This window comes from Caloenas nicobarica, chromosome 21 (assembly GCF_036013445.1).
Source record: "Caloenas nicobarica isolate bCalNic1 chromosome 21, bCalNic1.hap1, whole genome shotgun sequence".
In the NCBI taxonomy this organism is placed as follows: Eukaryota; Metazoa; Chordata; class Aves; order Columbiformes; family Columbidae; genus Caloenas; species Caloenas nicobarica.
In genome coordinates this window covers 5,796,626-5,819,225 of record NC_088265.1, presented here as the reverse complement: position 1 = coordinate 5,819,225, position 22,600 = coordinate 5,796,626, and the positions used below count along the sequence as shown (strand labels likewise).

Here is a 22,600-nt window from a genome sequence, read left to right as displayed (position 1 = left end):
AACCCTGAATCTCCCTGGGACCTCGAAAACTGCACCCCAGGAGAAGGCTGTGGGTCCGGGAGCAAAGGATGGGTCAGCAAAGCCCAGACGCTGCTCTGGACAGAGCGAGCAGCCCCTTGGGCTTGAGGAAAGCATCAGTCTAGAGCTCAAATGGGCTCGAACACCACTGTCACCTTTGGGCAGGCAGGAGACACACACTTTCACACTCTACCTTAACCACAGATGTGTCATTCCTCTCTGTTTGGTGCAAATACCTTTCCCTCCTCTAAGGCTTTCCCTATGCAAATATAAATCTCTCTTCAGATCAGATTTAATGACATGGTGTCATTAACCCTGCTGGATAGATGGGGAAAGCAACACAGACAAAGCCGTTCCCCCAGCGAAAGGCTGGGGGGGCTGCACTGGAGACGTTTGCTGCCCCCAGATGCTCCTGACCAGCCCCAGCGCCGCGGCGGGGACCAGGGTGGGGGGCTCCTTACCTTCATTCCTCCGGTTGTTGAGCTGGTTGAACTGCTCCGTGAACTCCGTCAGCGACTCCTCGATGGTCTCCGTCCGCGGAACTGAGAGCGAAAACCTCCGCTTGAAGTTTTTCATCTTGTTCATTGTCGCTTGTGCTGCAAGGGATGGCAGAGCCCTGCGGGGAAGGGGACGGAGAGGCTGAGAGAGCTGGACGGTGCACGAGACAGCCCCCCAGGAACACAGACCCTGCTTTTAGGGGCTGGCAGCACCCCAACCCGAATTTTCCCTGCTGTGGATCTGCAGGGATCCCCAGGGACATCCCCTCCTCCGAGGCACCGCTGCTGTGTCAGAGCAAAAAAAGGAGACACGTGGTCACCAGGGGAATCAGGTTCCTCATGAATTTCAGAGCTGAGTGTGGTCAAGCAGTGCAAGGGGGCTTTTGCTGAGCTAATTATCCAAGATGAGCCCAGAGCAGGGCTGTGCACACTGAATCACGAGTACCAACACCTCGCAGCATCCTTGGAAACCCCAGGAATGCCCAAAACAGGGAAATGCAGGGTAGAAATAAAAGGAACGTAAGAAAGAGCAAATAGTGACGGAAAAGATTCAATGCCACGCGATGCATACAAGGAGGCACCTCTCCCCTGGCAGTTTGGTCTCTGCTTTGCCCTCGCAAGAAAGACTTTCTGAGGCAGCAGCAAAATGCTGAGCGGAGCCAGGACCAGCTGGGGGGTCCTGGAGAGATGCAGGGAGATGCTCAGAGCTCCCAGTTTGCTCACAAGCTCTTGAATGACTCACTCTGTACAGGCATTAGAATCACCTTAGCCAGGGATCTGATTAAAGCAATAAACCCCTTAAATGAAGAAAACCCTCCAGGTGCACACGGCGAAGCGTGCTGAGTCTCCTTGCTCCACAGACCCACAGACATCGGTGTCTCAACCCCAACCAGCCTCAGCTCTGCCCCTTCCAGTCCCAGTCCCGGCAGGTTTGGGTCTGTCCCTCTCCTGTTCTCAACCTGATGAGCTGCTCCTCCACCAGCCTTTATCATCTCCACCCTCTAACCTGCCTGGTGGGAGACTTTCCATTAACAGCACTGGACTCCTCCTAGCCCAAGGGGGAATCTTAAGGGGAAAATCATCTGTTGGTACCAAACAGGTACCAAAAGCTACACAGAGCGGTTCTTCCCTGCACCGACATGCACACCCCGCCACTCGTCCCGCATCCATGGAGCAGGTTGACTCCCCTGCTCCTGGGTTTCCCCCCTGCAGCCCCTTCCCTGGCTCTCCCCATTCTTCCCAGCCCCTCCGGGGTTTATCAGCACAACCAGGGGGTGATTACATTCCAGACTGATGCCATCAGCCCCAGCATCCGGGAGCTCCTGCGTCGCGTCGCCAGGGCAACAGGAACACTTGGGTTGACATGCCTGCATCTGAAAGCTTAAAAGATTATCCCTCAGCAATCTAAACACTCCGTTTGTGTGCCTGCCAAGCTCTGCTGCCAGGTACAGCCCCTGCTGGGGGTGCAACCCCCTGAAAATCCCTGGCAATCACGGCAATCCTGGGGACTCACACCCCACAACCATCCCCATTCCTCTCCCACCTTTAACGCTGCAAAAACGTAAAGCTGAAGGCTTGCCAGCAATGCTTGTGTACCTGGAACCAAGGCTGGGGGTGGGAAAGGAGGCTGTTTTGAGTTGCAAAGTGAGGCAGGAGGATGCTAGACACATCCACTTCAGCCTTCAGACATTTCAATGTTTTCTCGGCACTACAGAATGATGCTTTGACAACAAGGATGCTGGCACTAGCGGGTGCTGCATTCCCAAAGTCTCCATGCTGGTGCTTTCCTCTTGGCCAAGAATAAAGTCTCCGAGCACTGCTGTTCCTTCCGAAGGGAAGGCAAAGCTCGACACTTGCTTTGGAGACCGTTTTCCCAGCCCAAAAGCTCTGAGCTGGCTCCCTACCTTGCAAGCTAAGCAAGTTTTAACCCAGGCACTGCTGGTGCGTGGAAATGCCGCTAGCGTTGCACGCAGCCAAGGAGCTAAACAGACCTGAAGGGTTTTGCTCCAGCTGTGCATGCTGACGCTGCTCAAATGGCACCCACCAGCAAAAGCTCTAGAAGCTCCTGTGCAAGGCACTGTTCTATTCCCAAACAGAAAACAGGAGCTCAGGGGAATTCCGTGATGCTCCCAGCAGGTACATCGCAGGCTCAAACAAAAGACAACCTTCCCACATTAATGTTCAGATAAGCCCCAGTGATTACTCTTTCAAATAAGAGCATAAGCAAGTTTCCACCCATCTCTGGCAAAGGTCACACTAATGAACCGCGCTCTGGCAGCATCCTGAGCGACCCTTGCACGTGTCCATACAACAGCAAGTGCAAGGACACATTCGCAGCAGCAAGTGCTGCAATTACCTGACCTCAAATCCACCTGAAAGTACCAGGCTGCATTCCCCTGGGACTGGCAGGGAAGAAAGAGCTGCGATCGCCCCTTGCCAGTCCCCTAAGATGCTGAAATCCCAGCTTGGAGAGGAAGGCTCTGCGCTTCAAGAGACATTTAGCAATGCTGTGCATTGCTAACAGAGCGAAAAGAAGCGGATCCAAATCCTGGGTAACGCACTGGCAGGACTAAGGAGGGCAGAACCCAACTCTGAGCATCATCCACTTCCCTGCCCTTTTCGAAAGGGCACCCTGCCTGGGACTGGGAGGGACTGGGAAGGACTGGGAGGGACTGGGGTTGCGCCTGCCATGCCCAAAGGACAGTGTCACCCTGCTGCGCTGGGGACAAAGTCCCAGCCTGGCAGGGAGTGGCAGGGGACGGTCAGGAGAGCAAACCATACCAAAGGACCAGGAGGTCCATGAACTGCTGAGCAATTCCTGCTCTGACAACCCCCGCAACCAATCCGTCACCTCCAGAAGGGCCCTGGACTCCAGGACCAGGAAACATCCAGGGAATATAAAAGACACGGGGAATATAAAATACACAGAGAATATAAAATATACTCCATCTCCAGGTGAAGGAGGAAGCGAACGAGGGGAAAAGGGCCTTTCCACCTCCCTCCCTGTCCTCTTGCTCTCCTCGAAATGCTGCAAGTGGGTTAGAAGGCAAACCCCTTCGCACCGACCAAAATTTGTGCTCCACAAACTGCAGTTCGAATCTTTCCGCCGCCTGGAGTGGGCTGCTAAATATAAACCTCCTCACAGAGGAAGCGGGATGGGGGTAAAAATAGCAACACCATCACCAGATACCTCTCCTGCCGCACACAATCCTGCCCCGTGCTCGTTATCTTTATGGCTCCGTGCAATCGTGGCTGTTTTTTCCAGCTAGACCTGGACCTACTTGGCATCTGGTGACGGGGTTCATGTTAAAGCATTTGTCAGCTGGAATTTACGGCGCTGTTCTTGTCCTCAGCCCCTCCGCTCCTCCCCAGAGAGGAATTCATCCTGTCCCCCGAGTGGCCGTTTGGATCCAGGTGCCCTAAAACTGGGATTTATTCCCCTCCTGCAAGCTCAGCATCCCGCACTCTGTGTGCTGGAAGAGCTGGGGCGCATCGCGTGGGGCAGCTGATGCGGGGTCCCCCCTGGGTCCCCATCCCCTGGGCAGCTCCCTGCGGGGCAAGAGGCTTTGTCCATCCTCCCCCTGCATTTCTTTTGGGAGAAAACATCCTTTTTTTCTAGCTAAAGGGAGCAGCCCTCTCCCACGGCATGCATTTCAAAGGCAGAATCGCTAGCGACCGCCTCTTGTTTCTCACCCTGATTTTGCAGGAGCGCACTAAAGGAAGCGGAGGAATTTATTGACTTCCCGAGAGAAAGTGCCACTTGCTAAGCAAAGCAATGACATCACTTGTTTTACAGCTCGAAGGGAATTACAGCAACCCCTGAACTGCAGTTATCTCCGGGGTGAAAGAAGCCGGGTGATGAACAACGGGCAAAAAAAAAATGACGTCGCGTGGTGGGACAGGCTGGGAAGAAGCCGTCTGAAATGGCAATAAGGAATTTAAGCATCAACAGGCAAAACCGAAATCATTCAGGTTGGAATCTGGCCAAGGAGCGGGGATTAGAGCCAGCAGAGCGAATGATCTGCATTTACTGTAATATAGTGAGATAGTAAATACTTGGCTAAAACACTTCAAAGAGCCCAAAGCTGAAGCCCGTCAGGAAAGCTCCTCATATGCTCCCAACAAGATGTTAATGATTCTTTAAACACTGCATTCTAAGCCGTGTTTGCTGCACTAGCAATAACCGCACTCGCTGTTTTCCAGCGGACTATTCCCATGGGCATTCGGGCTGCGACGATCCACACGAGTCTCTCTTGGTTTGTACAGCAAAACCCGCTGGCTGTCTGCTGTGGAATTCAGGAGACAGGTATTTTAGGCACAGATGAGCCATCATCAGTGTATGAAACTGCCCCTTTTCTCCTTCAGCATATTGCAGGGGCTCAGAAGCAGAGCTTTCAAGCAATAACCACTTTATTGCCTTTTCACAAAGTACCTCCTTTTTTTTTTTTTTCTTACCATTTTAACAGACTCCTGCCCCTGTTTCCCAGCTGAAAGCAAGGAAGGCTTGAAGGAAATAGTACATTTTTTTTTTTAATCCCCAGAGAGATTAAGAGTTGTGTTTACAAGGCAAAATGAACAGTCCTATTCAGCAGTTACGGCCCACGTTTCTAGCTATTAGGTAGCATTGATTCCCTCCTGCAAGAAATGGTGAATTCTGCTCACAGAGCCTTATTTGCTCTGCAAACACGGTTATCATGCAACGCTGCATGTGGCTACAGGGCTAAACAAACAAGGAATGGAGGCACCCGTTGAATACGTGCCCCTCCTCACATCGCAAGGCACCGAGACAAAAATCAGCCCCAACAAAAGCTCACCAGCACAGCCCGTGTGCCCAGCAGCAGGTTCCCAGTTTGCCCAGTTGATGCGCTCCAAGCTCCAGCACAGAGCCGGGGCAGAGGAAAGCGGCGCGGGCAGGCGATGGGACAGATTTTGGCCCCTCCGTGGTGCACATTCCTGTGCAAACAGGAGCTCAGCGCAACCCAAATTCCTCCTTCGCTCCAAATTTCCTGGCCAGGGTCCTTGGGGGGTGTATGGAGGGGGACGGGGAGAGATTTAGGGCTGTTCGGGGGGGGCAGCGGGAAATCACAGCGTGCTGGGGATGACTCTGACATACACCAGGGGCGATGCCGAATTTTCTGCAGCAGCTGGGAATCCTACCAGGGCAAAGCTGGAGGGGCAGGGAAGGATTTTGGCCCCTGATACGAACCTCTCCCCGGCTGCTCAGCTGTCGGTATGAAATCCTCCCTGGGGTAACGAGCTCCCAGCCGCTCCCTCCCCATGACAGATGCTGCAAAGCGCAGTCCGAGCGCCGGGGTGGATGAGTCGGGATGGACAGAGGCCGTTCGGAGCAGAAGCGAGGGCTGCGATGGCTCCGCAGAGCCAGGACCATGCTCTGCTCAGCCCCCGGGACGGGCAGCAGCCCCTGCCCATCAGACAGAGCAGTTTGCAGCAATTATTGTCCCCAAAAGGTGAGCGATGAGGGGACAGAGCAAGGGCAGCTCTCCTCCCTCCCGCCGCTCAGCTCTGCTATTCGTGGGGCTGACACTTCCCTCCTACACAGGGAGCAAAGCCCCTGCCAGGAGGTCAAGATCCTGCAGGGAAGGGAATACAATCAATTCCTACTAACGTACAGGAGCCCCGTAGCGAGCAGCAAGACCATCATCCCAGGGCATGATTGAAAAGGGAACTCGGGGTCTGCAGGGAGTCAGTTGGTCCATCCTTGCGTTGCAATTTTTTTTTTCCTTCTGTACTACTGGCTTCCATGATGACAACAAACGCAGCGCATCGGTAACGCAACGAGGGCAACCAGGAGATCGCTGTCCTCCCTTCCCGCGTCTGCAGCTCGGAGGAGGCTTGGGAGGAAAAACGATGCTGTAGCAAATGTGCCGGACTGGCTTCCACTCCAGCTCTGACTCAGTTTCCCTTGCTATAAACCAAGAATGACGACACATCCTTTATCCCTTCCAGTTTGTTTGCATTTTCCTCCCTTTGGAGACCCTTGCAGGCAGAAGGGGGTTTGTGGGGTGCACATCCCTCATTTGCAGCACACAGTTATGCTTTGGTGAGTTCTTTAGAGACAATGGTGCAGGCAAAGCACAAGCCACATGGAGAGCGTAAAGATCTCTGAGAGCCAAGCAGGGATGAAGACAGCCTGGGAAGGGCGAACGCGATGGAAAAGTTCCTGCAAGCCCAGCTCTGGAGACTTTCTAACCTGTACTCGATGCATGGGTGAGGGTGGGAAGGAAAGCCGTTTGGCTAGATGCACATCTCCACTCTTCGTTTGTCCCGGTCCTGACAATGAGCCCAGTAACAAGAGGACACAAAGGAGGTTTGTTCTGCCTGTGTATATTTTGCTTTTCTCTGTGTCCGCAGCCCTGCGCGGGGCAGTCAGCAGCTCTCACTTGGCTCTTCCCTTCCCGGCTCTTGGTGAGATCAGGAAGGCATTAAAATGCCAGTCATTATTCCAGTAGCCTCAAAACACTAGGCACTTATTCCTCAGCCGATGCTAACCTGAGCAAAGTGTCCAGTGTTTGGCTGGGTCAACAATAGGCTGCTAACAGCCAGTTTGTCCAGCACACACACCCCAGTCACAGCCGGGAGCTCAGTGCTCGCATTGTCCGGGCCGAGCTGTCCTGAAGGTGGCCGTGACAGCGTTCCCGTGGTACGTGCATCGTCTGCAGGGGACGAGCAGAGTCCCTGCTCCAACCCACCCATCGCTGCTGGTTTGCACCAGAAGGGACGGCAGCGGGGAATTCATCTCAGCAAAAGTGCTCGACTTTTCCCCCTGGAGCCCAACACAACTGAGATAGAGACGTTCCCTTTGAGACTCAATTTTGCTACAGCAGCTATTTAAGTTATCGAGACTTAATTCACAGCCACTGGGGAGTTCAGGGCGCGTGTCCCCCTGGCAGCGTTCACTGTCACGGCAGCGCTGTCTTGCTCGTACGGCGACGCTGGACCAGCACAAGTGTGATGGGAGCGGCTGAGGGAGCTGGGGCTTCAGCTGGAGAACAGGAGCTGAGAGGAGACCTTCTGATCTCTGACCTGCCCGAAAGGAGCTTGGAGCCAGGGGGGGTCGGGCTCTGCTCCCCAGTGGCAAGTAATAGGACAAGAGGAAATGGCCCCAAGTTGCGCCAGGGGAGGTTTCAAGTGGATATTAGGAAAAAATTCTTCCTGGAAAGGGCTGTTGGGCTTTGGAAGAGGCTGCCCAGGGCAGTGGTGGAGTCACCATCCCTGTGTAAAGGGGGAGTGTCAGGAGGATGCAGCCAGGCTCTTCTGGGTGACAACCAGTGATAGGACAAGGGGCAGTGGGTGCAAACTGGAACACAGGAGGTGCCACTTAAATATGAGAAGAAACTTGCTCCCGGTGAGGGTGCCAGAGCCTGGCCCAGGCTGCCCAGGGAGGCTGTGGAGTCTCCTTCTCTGCAGACATTCCAACCCGCCTGGACACCTTCTGTGTAACCTCAGCTGGGTGTTCCTGCTCCGGCGGGGGGGTTGCACTGGGTGAGCTTTCGAGGTCCCTTCCGATCCCTGACATTCTGGGATTCTGTGAAAAGGCGTTTAGATGAGGTTCTTAGGAACACGGTTTAGTGCTAGAGTTAGGGTGCGTTATGGTTGGACTCGATGATCCTGAGGGTCTCTTCCAACTGAAATGATTCTCTGATTCTAAAGAGCTGTGCTGGGAATGCTGGGGCAGCCAGCACTCCACAGCTTAGGTATTTAGCCAATTCTCTACCCTTTTCCATGACTTTCTCCTTTGATCCTTTTATTACACAGCTGGCACGTCTCTCACAACAAGCATCCCACTATGTGTACACCGAGCTCCAAGCACAGCGAGCAGCAGCGGCAATATCAACACAATTATTGAAAAAGAACATCACCAGCAAAGACCAGTCTGGTCCATGCCTTTTATGACACTCAAACGATTATTTACTGACAATTAATTAAGACAATCCACACTGCATCCGAGGCAGATTGGCTCTCACTGTGACGCCCGCCTGCCCCTCACCAGCCCCTCTGAGACCCAATGTCCCGCGCTGTCCTCTCCCAGCATCACCTCCCCGTCACCTGGCTGTCACAGCACACCCCAAACGTGACAAAGGTTCCTTTTCGCAGAAGGTCAAGGACTGGAAGGGACCTCGAAAGCTCACCCAGTGCAACCCCCCCGCCGGAGCAGGAACACCCAGATGAGGTTACACAGGAAGGTGTCCAGGCGGGTTGGAATGTCTGCAGAGAAGGAGACTCCACAACCTCCCTGGGCAGCCTGGGCCAGGCTCTGGCACCCTCACCGGGAACAAGTTTCTGCTCATATTCAAGTGGCACCTCCTGTGTTCCAGTTCGCACCCGCTGCCCCTTGTCCTATCACTGGTTGTCACCCAGAAGAGCCTGGCTGCATCCTGTGACACTCCCCCTTTCCATATTGATCCCCAGGAATGAGTCACCCCTCAGTCTCCTCTTCTCCAGCTCCAGAGCCCCAGCTCCTCAGCCTTTCCTCACACGGGAGATGCTCCGCTCCCTTCAGCATCTTCGTGGCTGCGCTGGACTCTCTCCAGCAGTTCCCTGTCCTTCTGGAACTGAGGGGCCAGAACTGGACACAATATTCCAGATGCGGCCTCACCAGGGCAGAGCAGAGGGGCAGGAGAACCTCTCTGACCTACTGACCACCCCCTTCTAATCCCCCCCAGGTCCCATTGCCCTTCCTGGCCACAAGGGCCCAGTGCTGGCTCATGGTCACCCTGCTGTCCCCAGGACCCCCAGCTCCCTTTCCCCTACGCTGCTCTCCAACAGCTCGTTCCCCAACTTACACTGGAACCTGGGGTTGTTCCTGCCCAGATGCAAGACTCTGCGCTTGCCCTTGTTATATTTCACTAAATCTTTCCCCACCCAACTCTCCAGCCTGTCCAGGTCAATACACCAGCACAACCAAGAAAGCGTTCCCGGGTCCTGCTGAAGGGAAGACCCTCCAGAAGCACAACGCCAGCCCTGCCGTTCGCAGGTGGCTGGGAGACACAGCCAAGAGGGTGCCAGCTCCCAGCTGCCAACAAAAGCCATTCTCAGCAACACAAAGCCTCTTATTTTCTCTCCCAGGAGTGTTTAACCTGTGGCTGAGGCTGTCAGCACCTGCCTTGCCTTTGTTGCTGGACGGGAAGGAGGATCCAGGTTATGGGAGAAGATCCCTGGTGCAGGAGGGACCGAGTCCCACCGAGCTGCTCCCCAGCTGGACGTCACCTGCAGCTCGGCCCCGCTGGATAAAGCTCTGCAGCGCTGGCATCCACACGCTCACACAGCATGGGGGACGTAGGCTCTGCTGCCTTCTTAATTGCTATTTTCTTTCCTCCTTTTCCTTTTTCTTTTTTTTTAAATTAAAGCTTTCGTTCTTTCTCCAGCCCACGCAGAGCTCCCAGAGCTCGTCTGCAATTGCCACTGCAAAGACAAGAGCTCACGGAAAAGCTGGGATTCGCTTTCCCTGCAGTGGTCAGGAGGAGACAGGATAAGTGGTCCCCTTCTCTCTTTAATGGAAAATACTGGGATTTTCCTCCTGTGGCCCACGATTCGCATCGCTCCGCAGGGACGGCTGAGCAGAGGGACCGCACGACCCCGCTGCCCGGCTCCCCTTTCTGAAAGCATTCCCGGGAGGGTATTTAAAGGAACAGAAATTACACCCTGTACACCCGACAGTCGTGTGGAATTTGTGAAATGCAGCTACCTCTGGTGCAAAGAAAAGGAGGGGGCAGCAACCAGCGCGCAACGGAAAGGCGAAGGCAAGAAATGAAAGCCAGATCCTCGGGAAACGTCTTACTGGACAGACCCTGGTGTCAAAGGATCTTGACAGGACTGAATTTCCCAGGAAAAAAAAAAAGAGAAAATGGTTTTAATGCAAACAGAAGTACAACATTTATAAGAAGCAGCACCACCACAGTGCTCAAAGCAATTAAGAGCTCGGCTCTTTGCCACACATTTTCTAGGAGACTAGAAACGCACAGAGTTGCACTACCCCGATAAACCGCACTTGTAAAAGGGCTGAGACCTCGGCCAGTTCTGCTCCACAATCCGTAAATACCTGGATTTCTACGCCACCCAGCCCTGGCGATGGGAGGACGAGCTGGAGAAACAAACAGCTTCACACGAGATGAACGCTCCTTCCTCCCCCAGCAAGCTCCCGGTTCGGATCCAGCAGCTCCTTGGAGCCGACACCGCTAATAAACCAGCGCCCCATCGCCCTCAGATCTTCCTGTAACAACAGGAAAAGAAACTAATGAAAGGGGACGGTGTCCCTGACCGACTGCTCCCCGCTGCAGCCCAGTTTACAGCACCAGTTCCAGACTGGTTTTCTCCGCAGGGCTGTGCCCTGGAGCAGTGCTACCACTGTTTGAGCATTAGGTACATAAAACTCTTTAGAGCGGTTTCAAATCTGTTTTATTTAAAGCTCTGGAATAGTCACATGGTAGGAAGGCAGCGAGCAAACAGTGCGAGTCTACCTCCCTGCCAAGGATCGCCCTAATCTGGTATTTAATCTTCAACCCGTTGTGCACCCATCCTTGGAGGGCCCTGAGCACGTGCGGGGACGTATTTCTCCCTCAGACACGAGGGAAATGCAGCCACACAGGCAGGGAGCACAACGAGCCAACGCTCGAGGAATCGGAGCATTCCAAAGCACAGCACAAACCGTAATTACTTTTGGCATCCCCGTCTCCCCCGTCACGAGAAGAGCAACGCTGCAATATCTTTTATCCGGACCTTTCCTTATCACGATTGCGGCGGCGATGCTCGGAGCCCCAGCCGGGGGCAGATGTGTGGGTGGGCATCCCTGTGATCTTTCTGCCTGGGTTTGGCTTCCTAAACCCGGAGCCCACAGCTCATCCTCACCAGGTGAGACGGGATCGCCCAAATCTCCGATCGGGGACTTCTGCTCGACGAAGCTGCTGTCGAGGCTGGAGGAAGGCAGGAGATTTTAAAAAGCTTCCTGAGCCAAGAGGTGGCTGCCAGGGATCCCTGGGTGATAAGGGATGTGTTTTGAGGAAGGAAACCTGGCAAGGGCTCCGTGTTGCTGCGTGTGCCAGGCTTGGAGACACCCTCGCATTAGCACGAGCAGCCTCCAGCGATGGTTCGCCCTCGCCCCTGGCCCCTGCGCCGCCCCAAATGTGCTTCGTCTGCTTCGGGGGGGATGCGCCACACGTGCCCTGCTGCCGCAAACTGCTGAACTGGAAGATTTCACCTGTTCTTCTGTCCCTGTGCTCTTTCCCTTCTCCCCTTTTCGCTACTCAAATTTTTCCTCCATAATCTGAACGAAGCCGAGTGTCCATGCCATCCCGTCTCTGGCTTCTCAGATCTCGGCGCCGATACCGCCGCCAATAACACGACACTCCTTGCTTCTGCACGTGAAGCGTTTCCACTTTGCAAAGAGCCAGGGGGTGGGCAACGCAGTGAAAACCAGACATTGTCTGGGCCACACGCGGAGAAGGAATAATGCAGGAGCAAACACCAAAAAGAGATTTTCGCAGCAGCAAATGTCTCAGGGAATGACGAGTGAAAGCAAATGAAGCGGATCCTCAAATAGTCCTGCTCCACTTAGGGTCTGACTAGCACAATTGACATTAAAACAACCCAGTGAGATCATAGAATCATTTTCGTGTGAAAAGACCCTCAAGATCACGGAGTCCAATGCCTTCCAGGAAACCCCTGTCCCCGAGAGAGCAGCCCACGCGTGCAGAGCACCTTCGACCATCCTTCTGCACCACCTACCTGCCCCAAATCCTTATCCTGATGCAGCGAAGCACACCGTGGCGACGACATTTTCCTGTTAAACCAAACGCGGACACGTCTGGATACCAAATAGAGATATCCCAGATGAAATATGTATAAAGAGATTAAGCACGCCTCAGTGCCTGCAAACCTCTGCTCACTTCCCTATGGAGGGCAACATTTCACGCCTATCTGGGAACTCGGCAAGCGCACACTGTTTAGATAAACCTTGTTCCTCGTTAAACTGTAAATAACATCTGTTTTGCCAAGCCGAGCCCCAGCTCACTGCTCAGTGTCCTGAAAATCGCCGTGTCAGTCATGGGAACGGCAGACAAAGTGAGTCTATTTAGTGTTTTTTAAAATAAAGAAGTTATATCTTTAAAAAAAATTTTTTTTTTAAGCTTACTTTTTATTCCCATCCTTCCCCCTTCACTTTTTACCCACCTGCCCCCTGCACTTTAAAAGCCCTGCAGACTGGTCGGGTCCCCCACACTGCAGCTCCGGTGTCCTTGACGAGCACGATGGGTTTTTCTGCACGAGCCTTGGAAACTGGGGGAGATAACAGAGCCCAGCAGGAGATAAACAGAGCGAAGGGGCGAGCGAGAGAGATCTCTTGCAGGAAAACACACAGCTGGACTCACCAGCCCCTGGACACTGGGAGGGAGCGATAGGGTCTGCGGTCCCCGGCCCTTTTGGGAGACATCAGAAGCACGTCTGGAAATAATTTCAAATACAGCTCCCTCCACCCCCCAAATCAAAACACAGACATATTTCCATGTGGTTTTCCGTAACGGCAGTCAAGGAGACTCCAAGCTCAAAAGCGAGATGAAAAGGGGCGACATCAAGCGGGGCTGTTCAAAGCTCACTGGGTTGTGTTCAGTTCTCCTCCTCTCCTGCCTCGCGAGCTGATAAGCTGTTCGCTTCATAGGAAACGCTTGAGATAAGAAAGGATTATAATCCTGAGACCCAAAGAGATGAGAGATTCGGCCTCTGTTCACACAGCAGAGCTGAGATGCCCCATTCTCACCACCGAGCCAAACTGGTTTAATACTGGTGGGGCTGCTCGTACCCACTGCAACTAACTGCACTGGCAACGCTGCTATCATAGTGCGATTAGTTGCACAATTAATCGTTAATAAGAAGGGATTGAAAGGGATTAAGTACTTAAATAGAACACATGCTGCTAACGGTAATTTAGAAAAACACGGCTTCTCCCTCACATACTGCGTCATGTTTTTGTGGAAGTAAAATGACTCCATCAGACCTTTTCTCTGCACCTCCTGCACAGGGGAAATACCTGTTTCCAGCTATTCCAGGAATTCAACACCTCGGCACATCCCAGCCGTGGTTCTGGGATGGGGCAGCGACAGGAGCCCCAGGAAAGCTCCAAAGCTCCGCACTCCTATTGCTCTTTGCAGGGGCTTTGGGAGTCGTTGCTAAAGCAGGATCCCGGTGGAAGGGCGGGATGTGAAGGTGGTACAGGGTGTCGCGGTGGTTCATTTAATGGAGAGAGAAGTTTGGGGACACAGAGGCACTCTTTGCATTTTTAATTGTCTTTTGGACGAGACACAAAACAGCCCCTGGGTATGACCAAAAAGAGCATTAAAACCACTAGTTCTGCCTCCTCCTCAGACTCCCAGGCAGTTCACATTGCTTCTCTGTCCCACACACACACACACCCCAACCAATTTACATTGCAAATAGCGTTTGCAAATTCCTGCCTAAACCCCAGGTGCTAGGAAAGCCGCCCAGGTGCCTCCGGACCATCCGCAGCCTTTCTGGGACCCTCCCAAAGAGCTGAAATGGCTCCAAGGGGCCTGGTCGGCACGAGGACCGCGGGGCTCCCGCTCGCGGATCCAGGCCTCCGCGTCCCCGCGTCCCTCTGGGCCCAGGCACCGCAGCAGCTCGTGATGCTGCTGCTGATTCGTGACGGACCCGACAGCGCGTCCTCCCCGGCCCCCAGGAGAGGTTTTCTGCCTTGAATCAGAAAGCGAAGCGGCAGGGAAACAAACCCCCTGGCTCCTCGGAGCGGGGCAGTCTGAGACATCCCTTCGCGGTTTCTCGCCTCGACCACACAAGCCCGCAGCGAGACTCGGCCCGGCAGAGGTTTCCTCTGCGCTGGGTGGCGTTTCAGACTTCAGCTCGTCCTCAGAAACGAAAATGCGCCAGCTGACGGGCCAAGGGGCTGCGCGGGTTCTTCCCCTGCTCCGCCTGCGGCTGCAGGGAGGGGTGACACGGGCCCTGTGCCATCCCCAGGGCGCACGGACCAGGAGGTCCCCACGGCCCCAGAGCATCTCCCCGTCTGCGCCCAACCTGCTCCGGGGATACCGAGAGCCTTTAACAGAGCCTTTCACTCTCCGGGGTTGCTAATTCACCTCCTCTGGCCGGTGCCACGCTCGGGAAGCACACGACTTCAATGAATTTATTGTAGGGGCAGACGGCAAGGGCTGCGGAGCCTCGCCCCGAGATGTGGTCGTCTTCGAGCAGGACGGGGAACGTTGGCAGAGCTGCAGAAAGGGCCGCCCTGGCGGGCACGGCCCTGTGCCCTGCTCGGGACTAACACCGGCCTTCAGCCTCCTCACTGCAAACACGAAGAGCAAACAGCGCCCGGAGGCTCCCAGCCACAGGCTGACCCTTGATGTCCCTTCTGATGGGCAGGGCTGCAAGTCAGATACCACGGGCAAAATACAAAGGACAGAGAAGAAAAGGCTGGGATTTGTGAGATACTGTTCCTGACTGCCTATACTCCCTGTATCCCGTGGCACAGTGATTACTGCGCAGTAATTAGTTACTAATTACAAGGTGACCAACCCGCAGGAATATCTGTAGCAGAAGGAGCAATATAGGCTTTGGGCTGAATGCAGATTTTCCTTACTGCTTCTCCTTCGCAGCTCCACCATTGCTCCAATTTGAGGCATGGGGAACAGATGCCAGAAAGGTTATTCTTGCCTACGAGAGCACAGGAACGGTTCCTCACCTCTCTGCGATCACTGGCCATCCAAGGATCGCCAAGCGTTTCACTGCATCCTCAGTTTCTGAAGCACACACTCCGCCAGGTCACTGGCGATGCCGGTGCTGCAGAAATGAGTTTCCAGTTCTCTGTGCTACCTGGGTGACAGCAGGGACGACACAAGCACACATTACAGGAGAGATCCTGCTACAAAACCGGGGAGGATTTGTGACACTCGCAGCCTTGGCTGGCGACAAAAGTCGCTGTTTCTTGTGCTGCTGTGGGTCTACTGACTTCAGCAGACCAAGGCTGATTTACACCACCCGAGCACCTGGTGAAGAATTTAACCTACCAACATGGGCAGATGCAATAGGAGGATGCATTTTCTGGGTGAAAAGAGATCCCTTCAGCTGCTATCACACTCTTCAAACCGGATTTTTAAAGTAAAAAAACCGACCAACCAACCAAAAACCAAAAGACACCATCAAACCAAAATTGTGCTATTGAAGATCTCAGTAGGTCCCCGGCGGCATCTCTGGGTATCTAGAGATTGGCAGCATCTGCCCCAGCACAGCTCAGAGCACAAGCCGCCAGTCTAAGAGGCTTTCCACCAAATAATTCAAGCCATGCTAGAAGGCATAAAACCAAGCTCCAGGTGATGTTCCACACTGGAATACAGAAAAAAAACCCCAACAGCCACGAATTTGTATGCATGTGCATGTTCACAAGCGCAGAGTTAAGGCTCCTGTTCATAAACCTTGTCGGATTTAGCAACTAAAAAAGAATCCGGCTTCAAGAGCGGGCAGCGCTGGGGAGAAGTGGGCGCGAGGGAGAAGTGATGGTGGGGGGGGCTGTAGCTAAATCTAACTGGGATCATGAATCATCGCCCCTGAGCGACCAGTATATTAATACTTACCAAATAATTAAATAGACGGAGTAAAAATAAACTATTTAAATCAAAATGGAGAAATAGCAGAAATAAACGGAACGTTTGGAATGTTTCTGCTTCCCAAAAAAGGCACGCTTTGATTTCTTCAGAGGTTTCAGTGTTTATGCTTCAACAGCCTCTCCTTTTTAATTTAGCAACTCAAAAGTCACCAAAACAACAGTAGCGCCCCATGAAACTGGTCAAATCCACCCTCCCGCCCCACTCCAAAGCCCCTGGCTGGGGAAATGTGGGTTGTTTAAAGGAAAGAGCTGAGCATTTCAGAGGCTGGGGAAGAAAGAGAAGGAGGGGGAAAGGGTTCATGTAGAAGTCTTCAGCAATAAAAACATTACGGCATGGCATGTCATGAGCAAAAACTGAAAGGGTGCCCGAAAGACAAATAAAACTCATGTCATTTCAGACCCCAGCGAGAAATGGGCTGTTGGCTACAGACCAGCACAAACCAGCACATGCTGGAGAGAGTATCAGACCCCAGTTGGAGATCCAGTGCCATCAGTGATGGGACCTTGTTAACGCCAGGAATACGCTCCGTGCCTCAGTTTCCCACCCGATAAACGAAGATGATGATGCTCCAGGGTGGTGCGTGGGTGAGTTGTTTGGGTGCCATTAACAAAACTTAAAAGCAACAAAACGATAGGATTGAATGCACTATTAATTGCCAATGAAGTGCCTTCGTTAGCAGCACCCTTCCCCCTGTGCTAACGAAAAGGCAGCAAACCCAACACCACCCCATCCCGTTTGCTTCCTCCTCTGTGCGTCACAAGCAGTGACAGCTCTGATGACACCGTGTGTCCCCGCAGCGCTGGCACAGGTGACCGGTACCAGGCACCCGCAGCTCTGGATCACAAATTTGCCACTCAAATAATGTATTCCTTTTGTTACGGTAGTGCCTGCTGCCCCAGAGACTGAGGACTCGCCGTGCAAAAGGCAGTGATAAGAAACCATCCTTGCTTCAAAACGCCCCTGATTTAAATCCACAAAGGAAAAGGGAAGCAGAAGGGGGGTCAGTGGCAGCCCCAGCCCGAGATGCTCTGAAACATCTTTGCCTGAGCTGCCCTGGGAGACCCAGTGCCCAAAAAGCATCTCTGAAAACAGCAGGGCAAACACCCCTCGGTTCCACTTTTAGAGTCATTTATCCTCCCAGCACCCTGGTGCGGCAGCGACGGTACCTGAATTAAGAGCATAGAAAAGCCGCAAAAACCAGAAGAGCTGGTGCTGGTGTCTGAATCCAGCTCTCTGGAGCAAGTGCCCCCAAACCTGGAGCATCCTTCTGCTTCACCAACCACATTCTCGCAGGACCCGGCTACACTTGAAACTGGGGTGCATTATGCATTCAGCACACGAGTGAGAATTTTAACAAGGGCCCAGCTGCTGCTCAGGTGTGAAGAGAAATGGTCAGATTTTCGGCAGAGATCAGCTCAGCAGGCTGGGCTGAATATATGTGGACATTTCCCAGGGGGAATGCAGCCTGCCTGCAAAAATCCAGCCTTAATTGTGGTGGCTTGGAGCTCATCCCTAAACAGCGAGGAAACCCAGAAGGCAAGAGAATACAGATCTCAAGCTGTGATCGGAGGTAGAGCAAGAATAAGCTGCGCAGAAAGAGGGAGGCGAAAAAAGAACGAGAGAGATGAGAGATTGCAGCGGTGTCAGAAGCACAGATGAACCCCAGCCGTCCCCGAAGGCTTGCTGGCTCTGCTCGGTGGCTTGAAAATAATTTCACAGCAGCTTCTTTTCCAGCCAGGCTGGCTAGACAAACGTACGAGTGAAGATTGGGAGCGACTGAGCAAACAAGCAGCAGCTGAGGAACATTGGCTGCAGGCAAAATGCCACCTGAAAAGAAACCTTGATTAGAAATGTAAAGAGAGGGCAAAAGATGCTCCGCAAAGGTAATCGTTCACCAGATTGTAATCTGGACTTTTGCATCTACATTCATCAACAGGTTGCTTTCTGCTATCAGATTTCCTTTTACAAACAGCAGAAGCAAGTTAATTTAGAGAAAAGCAAACCCAGCAGGTCAAACCTCTGCGCTGACACCGTTTGCTGAAAGCAGCTGAAGAGCCTTTTTAAACACAGACCTTGTATTGTTTTTCTACCTGTAAAGATGCAAACTGAGACCTTGTCATCAACCAGAGTTGACCTTTGGGGGTTTCAATGCACTAATTACCCAGAGCAAAACTCACTCCAGGCTGGGTTTGGATCTTTGCTGAGTTCTGTAGCGGGGCCCAGAGTCAAGACCTCCTGTCCTGTTGCCTGGAGAAGCTGCTTTAACTTTGCCTCAGTTTCCCTGAGCACGGAAGGAGAATTTGGGAGGCTCTTATAAACCTTCCTGGAAACTCTTACTATTATTTGGACATGACTCCAAACATGTGTCCCAGGTTTTCTGGAGATTCTCAGATCTCCTGGTCCAAACCTCATGTCTGTAAGGAAGCCAGAGGAATGTCTCAGGGTTTACAAGCATTGACCAAACATTCATTTCTCTCCAGAAGGCCAGACCAAGGGGATGGTCCCAGTGGAAACTGCAATGTGGATATTTTAGTGCATACATGACATATGGGAAGTACATCCATGGGTTTCTGTCTCACCAAGTGGCAGGGCACAGCAGAAAGGACAGAGGGAACAGTGGGATCCTCATGGATTTAGGAGACCAAAATCCAATTCCCTGCGCTACCGCAGCTCCTCGTAGCACCTCCAACAAGCCATTTTGTCTCTCCGCTTTCCCCGTACGGAAAATGAAGCTGCCTTCATCTATCTCGTCTCGTTACAGCGCCAGCAACAGACGGCAAAAACCGTTTCCTCCCGCACCCATGCTCTTGGCACACCAGGGCTGTACCCAGCGCCCAACTGTGATCAACCAGACAGCGACCACGGCAATAAATGCACACGAAAGGCAGCAGCTAAAGACGTAAAGCACTTGTTGGGAAGACGGGAAAAAGCAGCTGGGCACGTCGGCTGCATTTCAGTCACCTGTACCGTCCGAATATGTGACAGCATCACTTCATGCTTTGTCACTCGCCTGCCAGCGCAGCCCGAAGGGTCCATTCACGGGACCACAAAGAGGGCTTGTTCAGTGAAAGGGGCCTTCACGGCATGGAGACGAGTATTTTAGTGCTTCCATGCCTGTCTCTGCCAGCATCCCAGAGCTCTAGAGAGCCCAGGGAGCAAACTTCAGAGAACAAAGCAAGGTCAAGTGTTAACAGATGGGGGAACTCAGACATGGGCATGCGGTGATGTGTCCATGGTCAGACAGAATCCATGGCAAGGCCGGGGACAGGGTCAGATCTCCAGAGTCCTGTTCTTTAGTTAGAAAATTTCCTCTCTTTTTGAAGCAGGATAAGAGAGCAGGAGCTCCCAACCATTGCTGGGGAGGTTGTTCCACTACTCATTTATTAATTGTCCTCATTTAGACATGGTACCCATACTTTCCTGCATTGGGGAATAAGTCTGGGCTCTTGGAAACAAATATGTGAAACCTGCAGAACCTCCCATCAAAAGTGGTCCCACCTGGAGAATGGGCACCAAAACTTGCACAGAAGTCGTCTAGCATGACAGTCCAAAAATCAGCAAACTGTGTGCTGGATGCCTCACACGTACAACACAGACAAAATCTCACGGATGAGGTGCCAGCTGGTGAACCAGATTCCCACCTTCTATTCCTTCTTTGCACCAGACTCTTGGACATGTCATATCCCGTCAACATACTTGGGTCTTCTCCAGAAAGGAAAGGATGCTCTAGGTTGCAAAAGCACTTTGAGATGCCATCATGCCACCGCTGATCATTGAATCGTTTAGGTTGGAAAAGACCTTTAAGATCATCAAGTCCAACCGTTAACCCAGCACTGCCAGGTCCACCACTAACCCATGTCCCTAAGAACCTCATCTACATGTATTTTAAATACTTCCAGGGATGATGACTCCACCACCTCCCTGGGCAGCCTGTTCCAATGCCCAACAGCCCTCTTCTGCAAAGAAATTTCTAATGGCCTGGTGTTTGCATCAAGGGAATCTTTTCAGGATCATGAGAACGGGTTTTCATGACCTCTCCACAGACGGGGTGACCCAGAAGCTCTGCCAATGCCTTGCGAGGCTGGAAAACAAGACTCTGCTTGCATTTACCACATCTCAGCTCTGTGTGTTTGCACATGTTGCTGATCTACGTGCCACCCCATTAACACTAAGGAGGAAATTAATCCCATTTCCTTGCAGGGAGAGGGTCCTGTCTGAAGGCACTTTCACCAATCTCATCCCGAGGCACCAACTTTCTGCCTGATGCTCGTTCAAGGTGCTTTCCCTTCAGGTCCCTTCTCCACCATTCCTTTGGTTGACGGAGAGCACAAAACCCACAACGGCAGCAGCCCCCGGCCTGACTCTGACGCTGTCTTCTTTTCAGAGCTAATGCCACCACTGTGCCCACCAGCCAGCGTGCTCATTCCAGTTTGTTTTCAGGGAGAGAAGAGCCAGTTTATGAAAGCCTGACTTTACAGGAGCGAGTGCTGGCATTGCAGGAAGAGCAGCTCTCAATGCGGGGTCTTGTCTGGGGAGCTCCTTGCCAGCGAGGAGAGGGACAGGGGTTCTGGGGGCAAGCTCTCCACACCCCTGGGAACTTGTCAGAGCAACAGGAGCATTGGAGAGATGCGGCTGATACCAACAGCCACAAAAAAATGCAGCGCAAGGAGAATGCCGTCCTGCCGGCACGCAGCGGGACGCCGGCCTGAGCCAGAGAACCCACCAGACAGACCTTGGGTGTGAGCTCCCCCTGGAAAATTTCACACCAGAGACTGAAGGGTCCCCACCAGGTCCCGCACAGAGGGACTCATGCCAGGGGTGTCAACGAAACGGCGCATGTTGATAGTGATTAAAGGGTCGACCAGGGCTCCCTAAACCACGTTTAGGACCAAAACACACGCAGGGATCTGCTCCACCAGGGAACGGACAGGTACAAATCCTTGCTGTTCTCGGTGTAGAGCCGAACCCTCGCTCAGCATACCTCCAGCTTCAGCTATCAACCTCCGCCCCGACCCAGCACTTTCTGCCCGAACAGTCCCCAGAACAGCGACAGCCCCCGACCCAGCGCTGCCCGGCCGGCGGCGCCGCGGGAGGGGAGGGCCGGGGACCCCCAGCGCTCCGCGCTGCTCACCCCCGGCACTCACCGGCCGCCGAGCTGCTCCCTCTGCCTCCTTCCTCCTTCCTGCCGCCGCCACGCCGGGACCCGGGGAAGAGCGGGGGCGGCGCTGCGGGGGCCGCAGCGGGGCCGGGGCCGGAGCAGAAACGGGGCCGAAGCAGATGCGGGGCCGGTGCCGGAGCAGAAACGGGGCCGGTCCCGGAGCAGAAACGGGGCTGGAGAGGGTCAGGAACGGTGCCGGTGCTGGAGCAGGAGCGGGGCTGGGGAAGGTCTGGGGCGGTACCAGGCGCCGGAGCGGTGCCGGAGCAGAAGCGATGCCGGAGCTGGAGCAGTGCCGGTACCGGAGCCGGAAAGAATTGGAGCGGTGCCAGTGCCGGTGCTGGAAGGGGTTGGAGCGGTGCCAGTACGGGTTGGAGCGGTGTGGGTACCGGAGCGGTGCCGGTCCCGGTGCCGGAGGGGTTGGAGCGGTGCCGGTCCCGGTGCCAGTACGGGTTGGAGCGGTGCCAGTACGGGTTGGAGCGGTGTGGGTACCGGAGCGGCGCCGGTCCCGGTCCCGGTCCCGGTCCAGGTCCCGGTCCCGGTGCCGGAGGGGTTGGGGCAGTCCCGGTGCCGGTCGGGTTTGGAGCGGTGCGGGGCCGGTGCGGGACCCGGCGCTCCGCTCGGAGCTCCGCTCGGCGCTCCGCTGGCTCCTCCCCGCCGCAGCCCCGGGCTCGGTTGCCCGCCCGGCCCCGCTGCCCTCGCAGCCGGCCCGGGAGCGCTGCGGGCGGGAGCCGGCGCTGCTCGGGCTGCGCAGCGGGGAGCGGGGCGGCTCTGCGGACACACACACCCCCGCCCGCCTCACACGCGAGTCCGGGGAGTTCCCTCCTGTAGCTCTTCCTACTCGTCCTTGAGGCTCTTGGAATGGGAGCCCGTGGAATGGGGACACGCTGGGGACCCGTGGGCTGCCTCAGAAATTTCAGCCTGTGTCACTCCAGTGGGGTTATGTATTTAGCAGCAGCTTCGCTTTCCATCCCAGCTATTTATTGTCTTATATTTAGCCAAACGTTCTCGGTTTGCCAAAAATAGGCCAGCCACGGGAATAAATCAGGCTGACTGAAGGTGCCAACATTGTCTGTCTGAAACTAATTAATTTCTTATATCCCCTGCTATATTAATCCTCGCCTCCCCTCTACAGAGCATCCTGTCTGTCAGGATAGTTTTTGTAATTAGTGGGTATTATGCCTAAATCTGAGGGATGTGCGGGAGGTTTAACGTGGCGGGGGAAGGCAAAGGGGACACCTGGGCAGGGAAGGAACAAAATCCATCTACACAGAGTGTGGGGAGCAGGA

General features: G+C 53.9%; 1 protein-coding gene across 2 annotated transcripts in view; it reads right to left on the bottom strand.

The window, feature by feature from the left end:
- CDK18 (cyclin dependent kinase 18) overlaps positions 1 to 22,246 on the bottom strand; it is a 39,146-nt gene extending 16,900 nt beyond the window's left edge. The window contains exons 1-2 of one of the 2 annotated variants that reach the window (XM_065649365.1): positions 22,153 to 22,246; positions 480 to 634 (exon numbers count right to left, since the gene is read on the bottom strand). In XM_065649365.1, the coding sequence (XP_065505437.1) occupies positions 480 to 603 (124 nt within the window). In that variant the 5' untranslated portion in view covers positions 604 to 634; positions 22,153 to 22,246. Of the gene's footprint in view, positions 1 to 479; positions 635 to 21,300; positions 21,491 to 22,152 lie in introns of those variants that run through there. The other variant, XM_065649364.1, reaches the window with a different exon arrangement.
- Between the last annotated feature and the right edge of the window lie 354 nt (positions 22,247 to 22,600).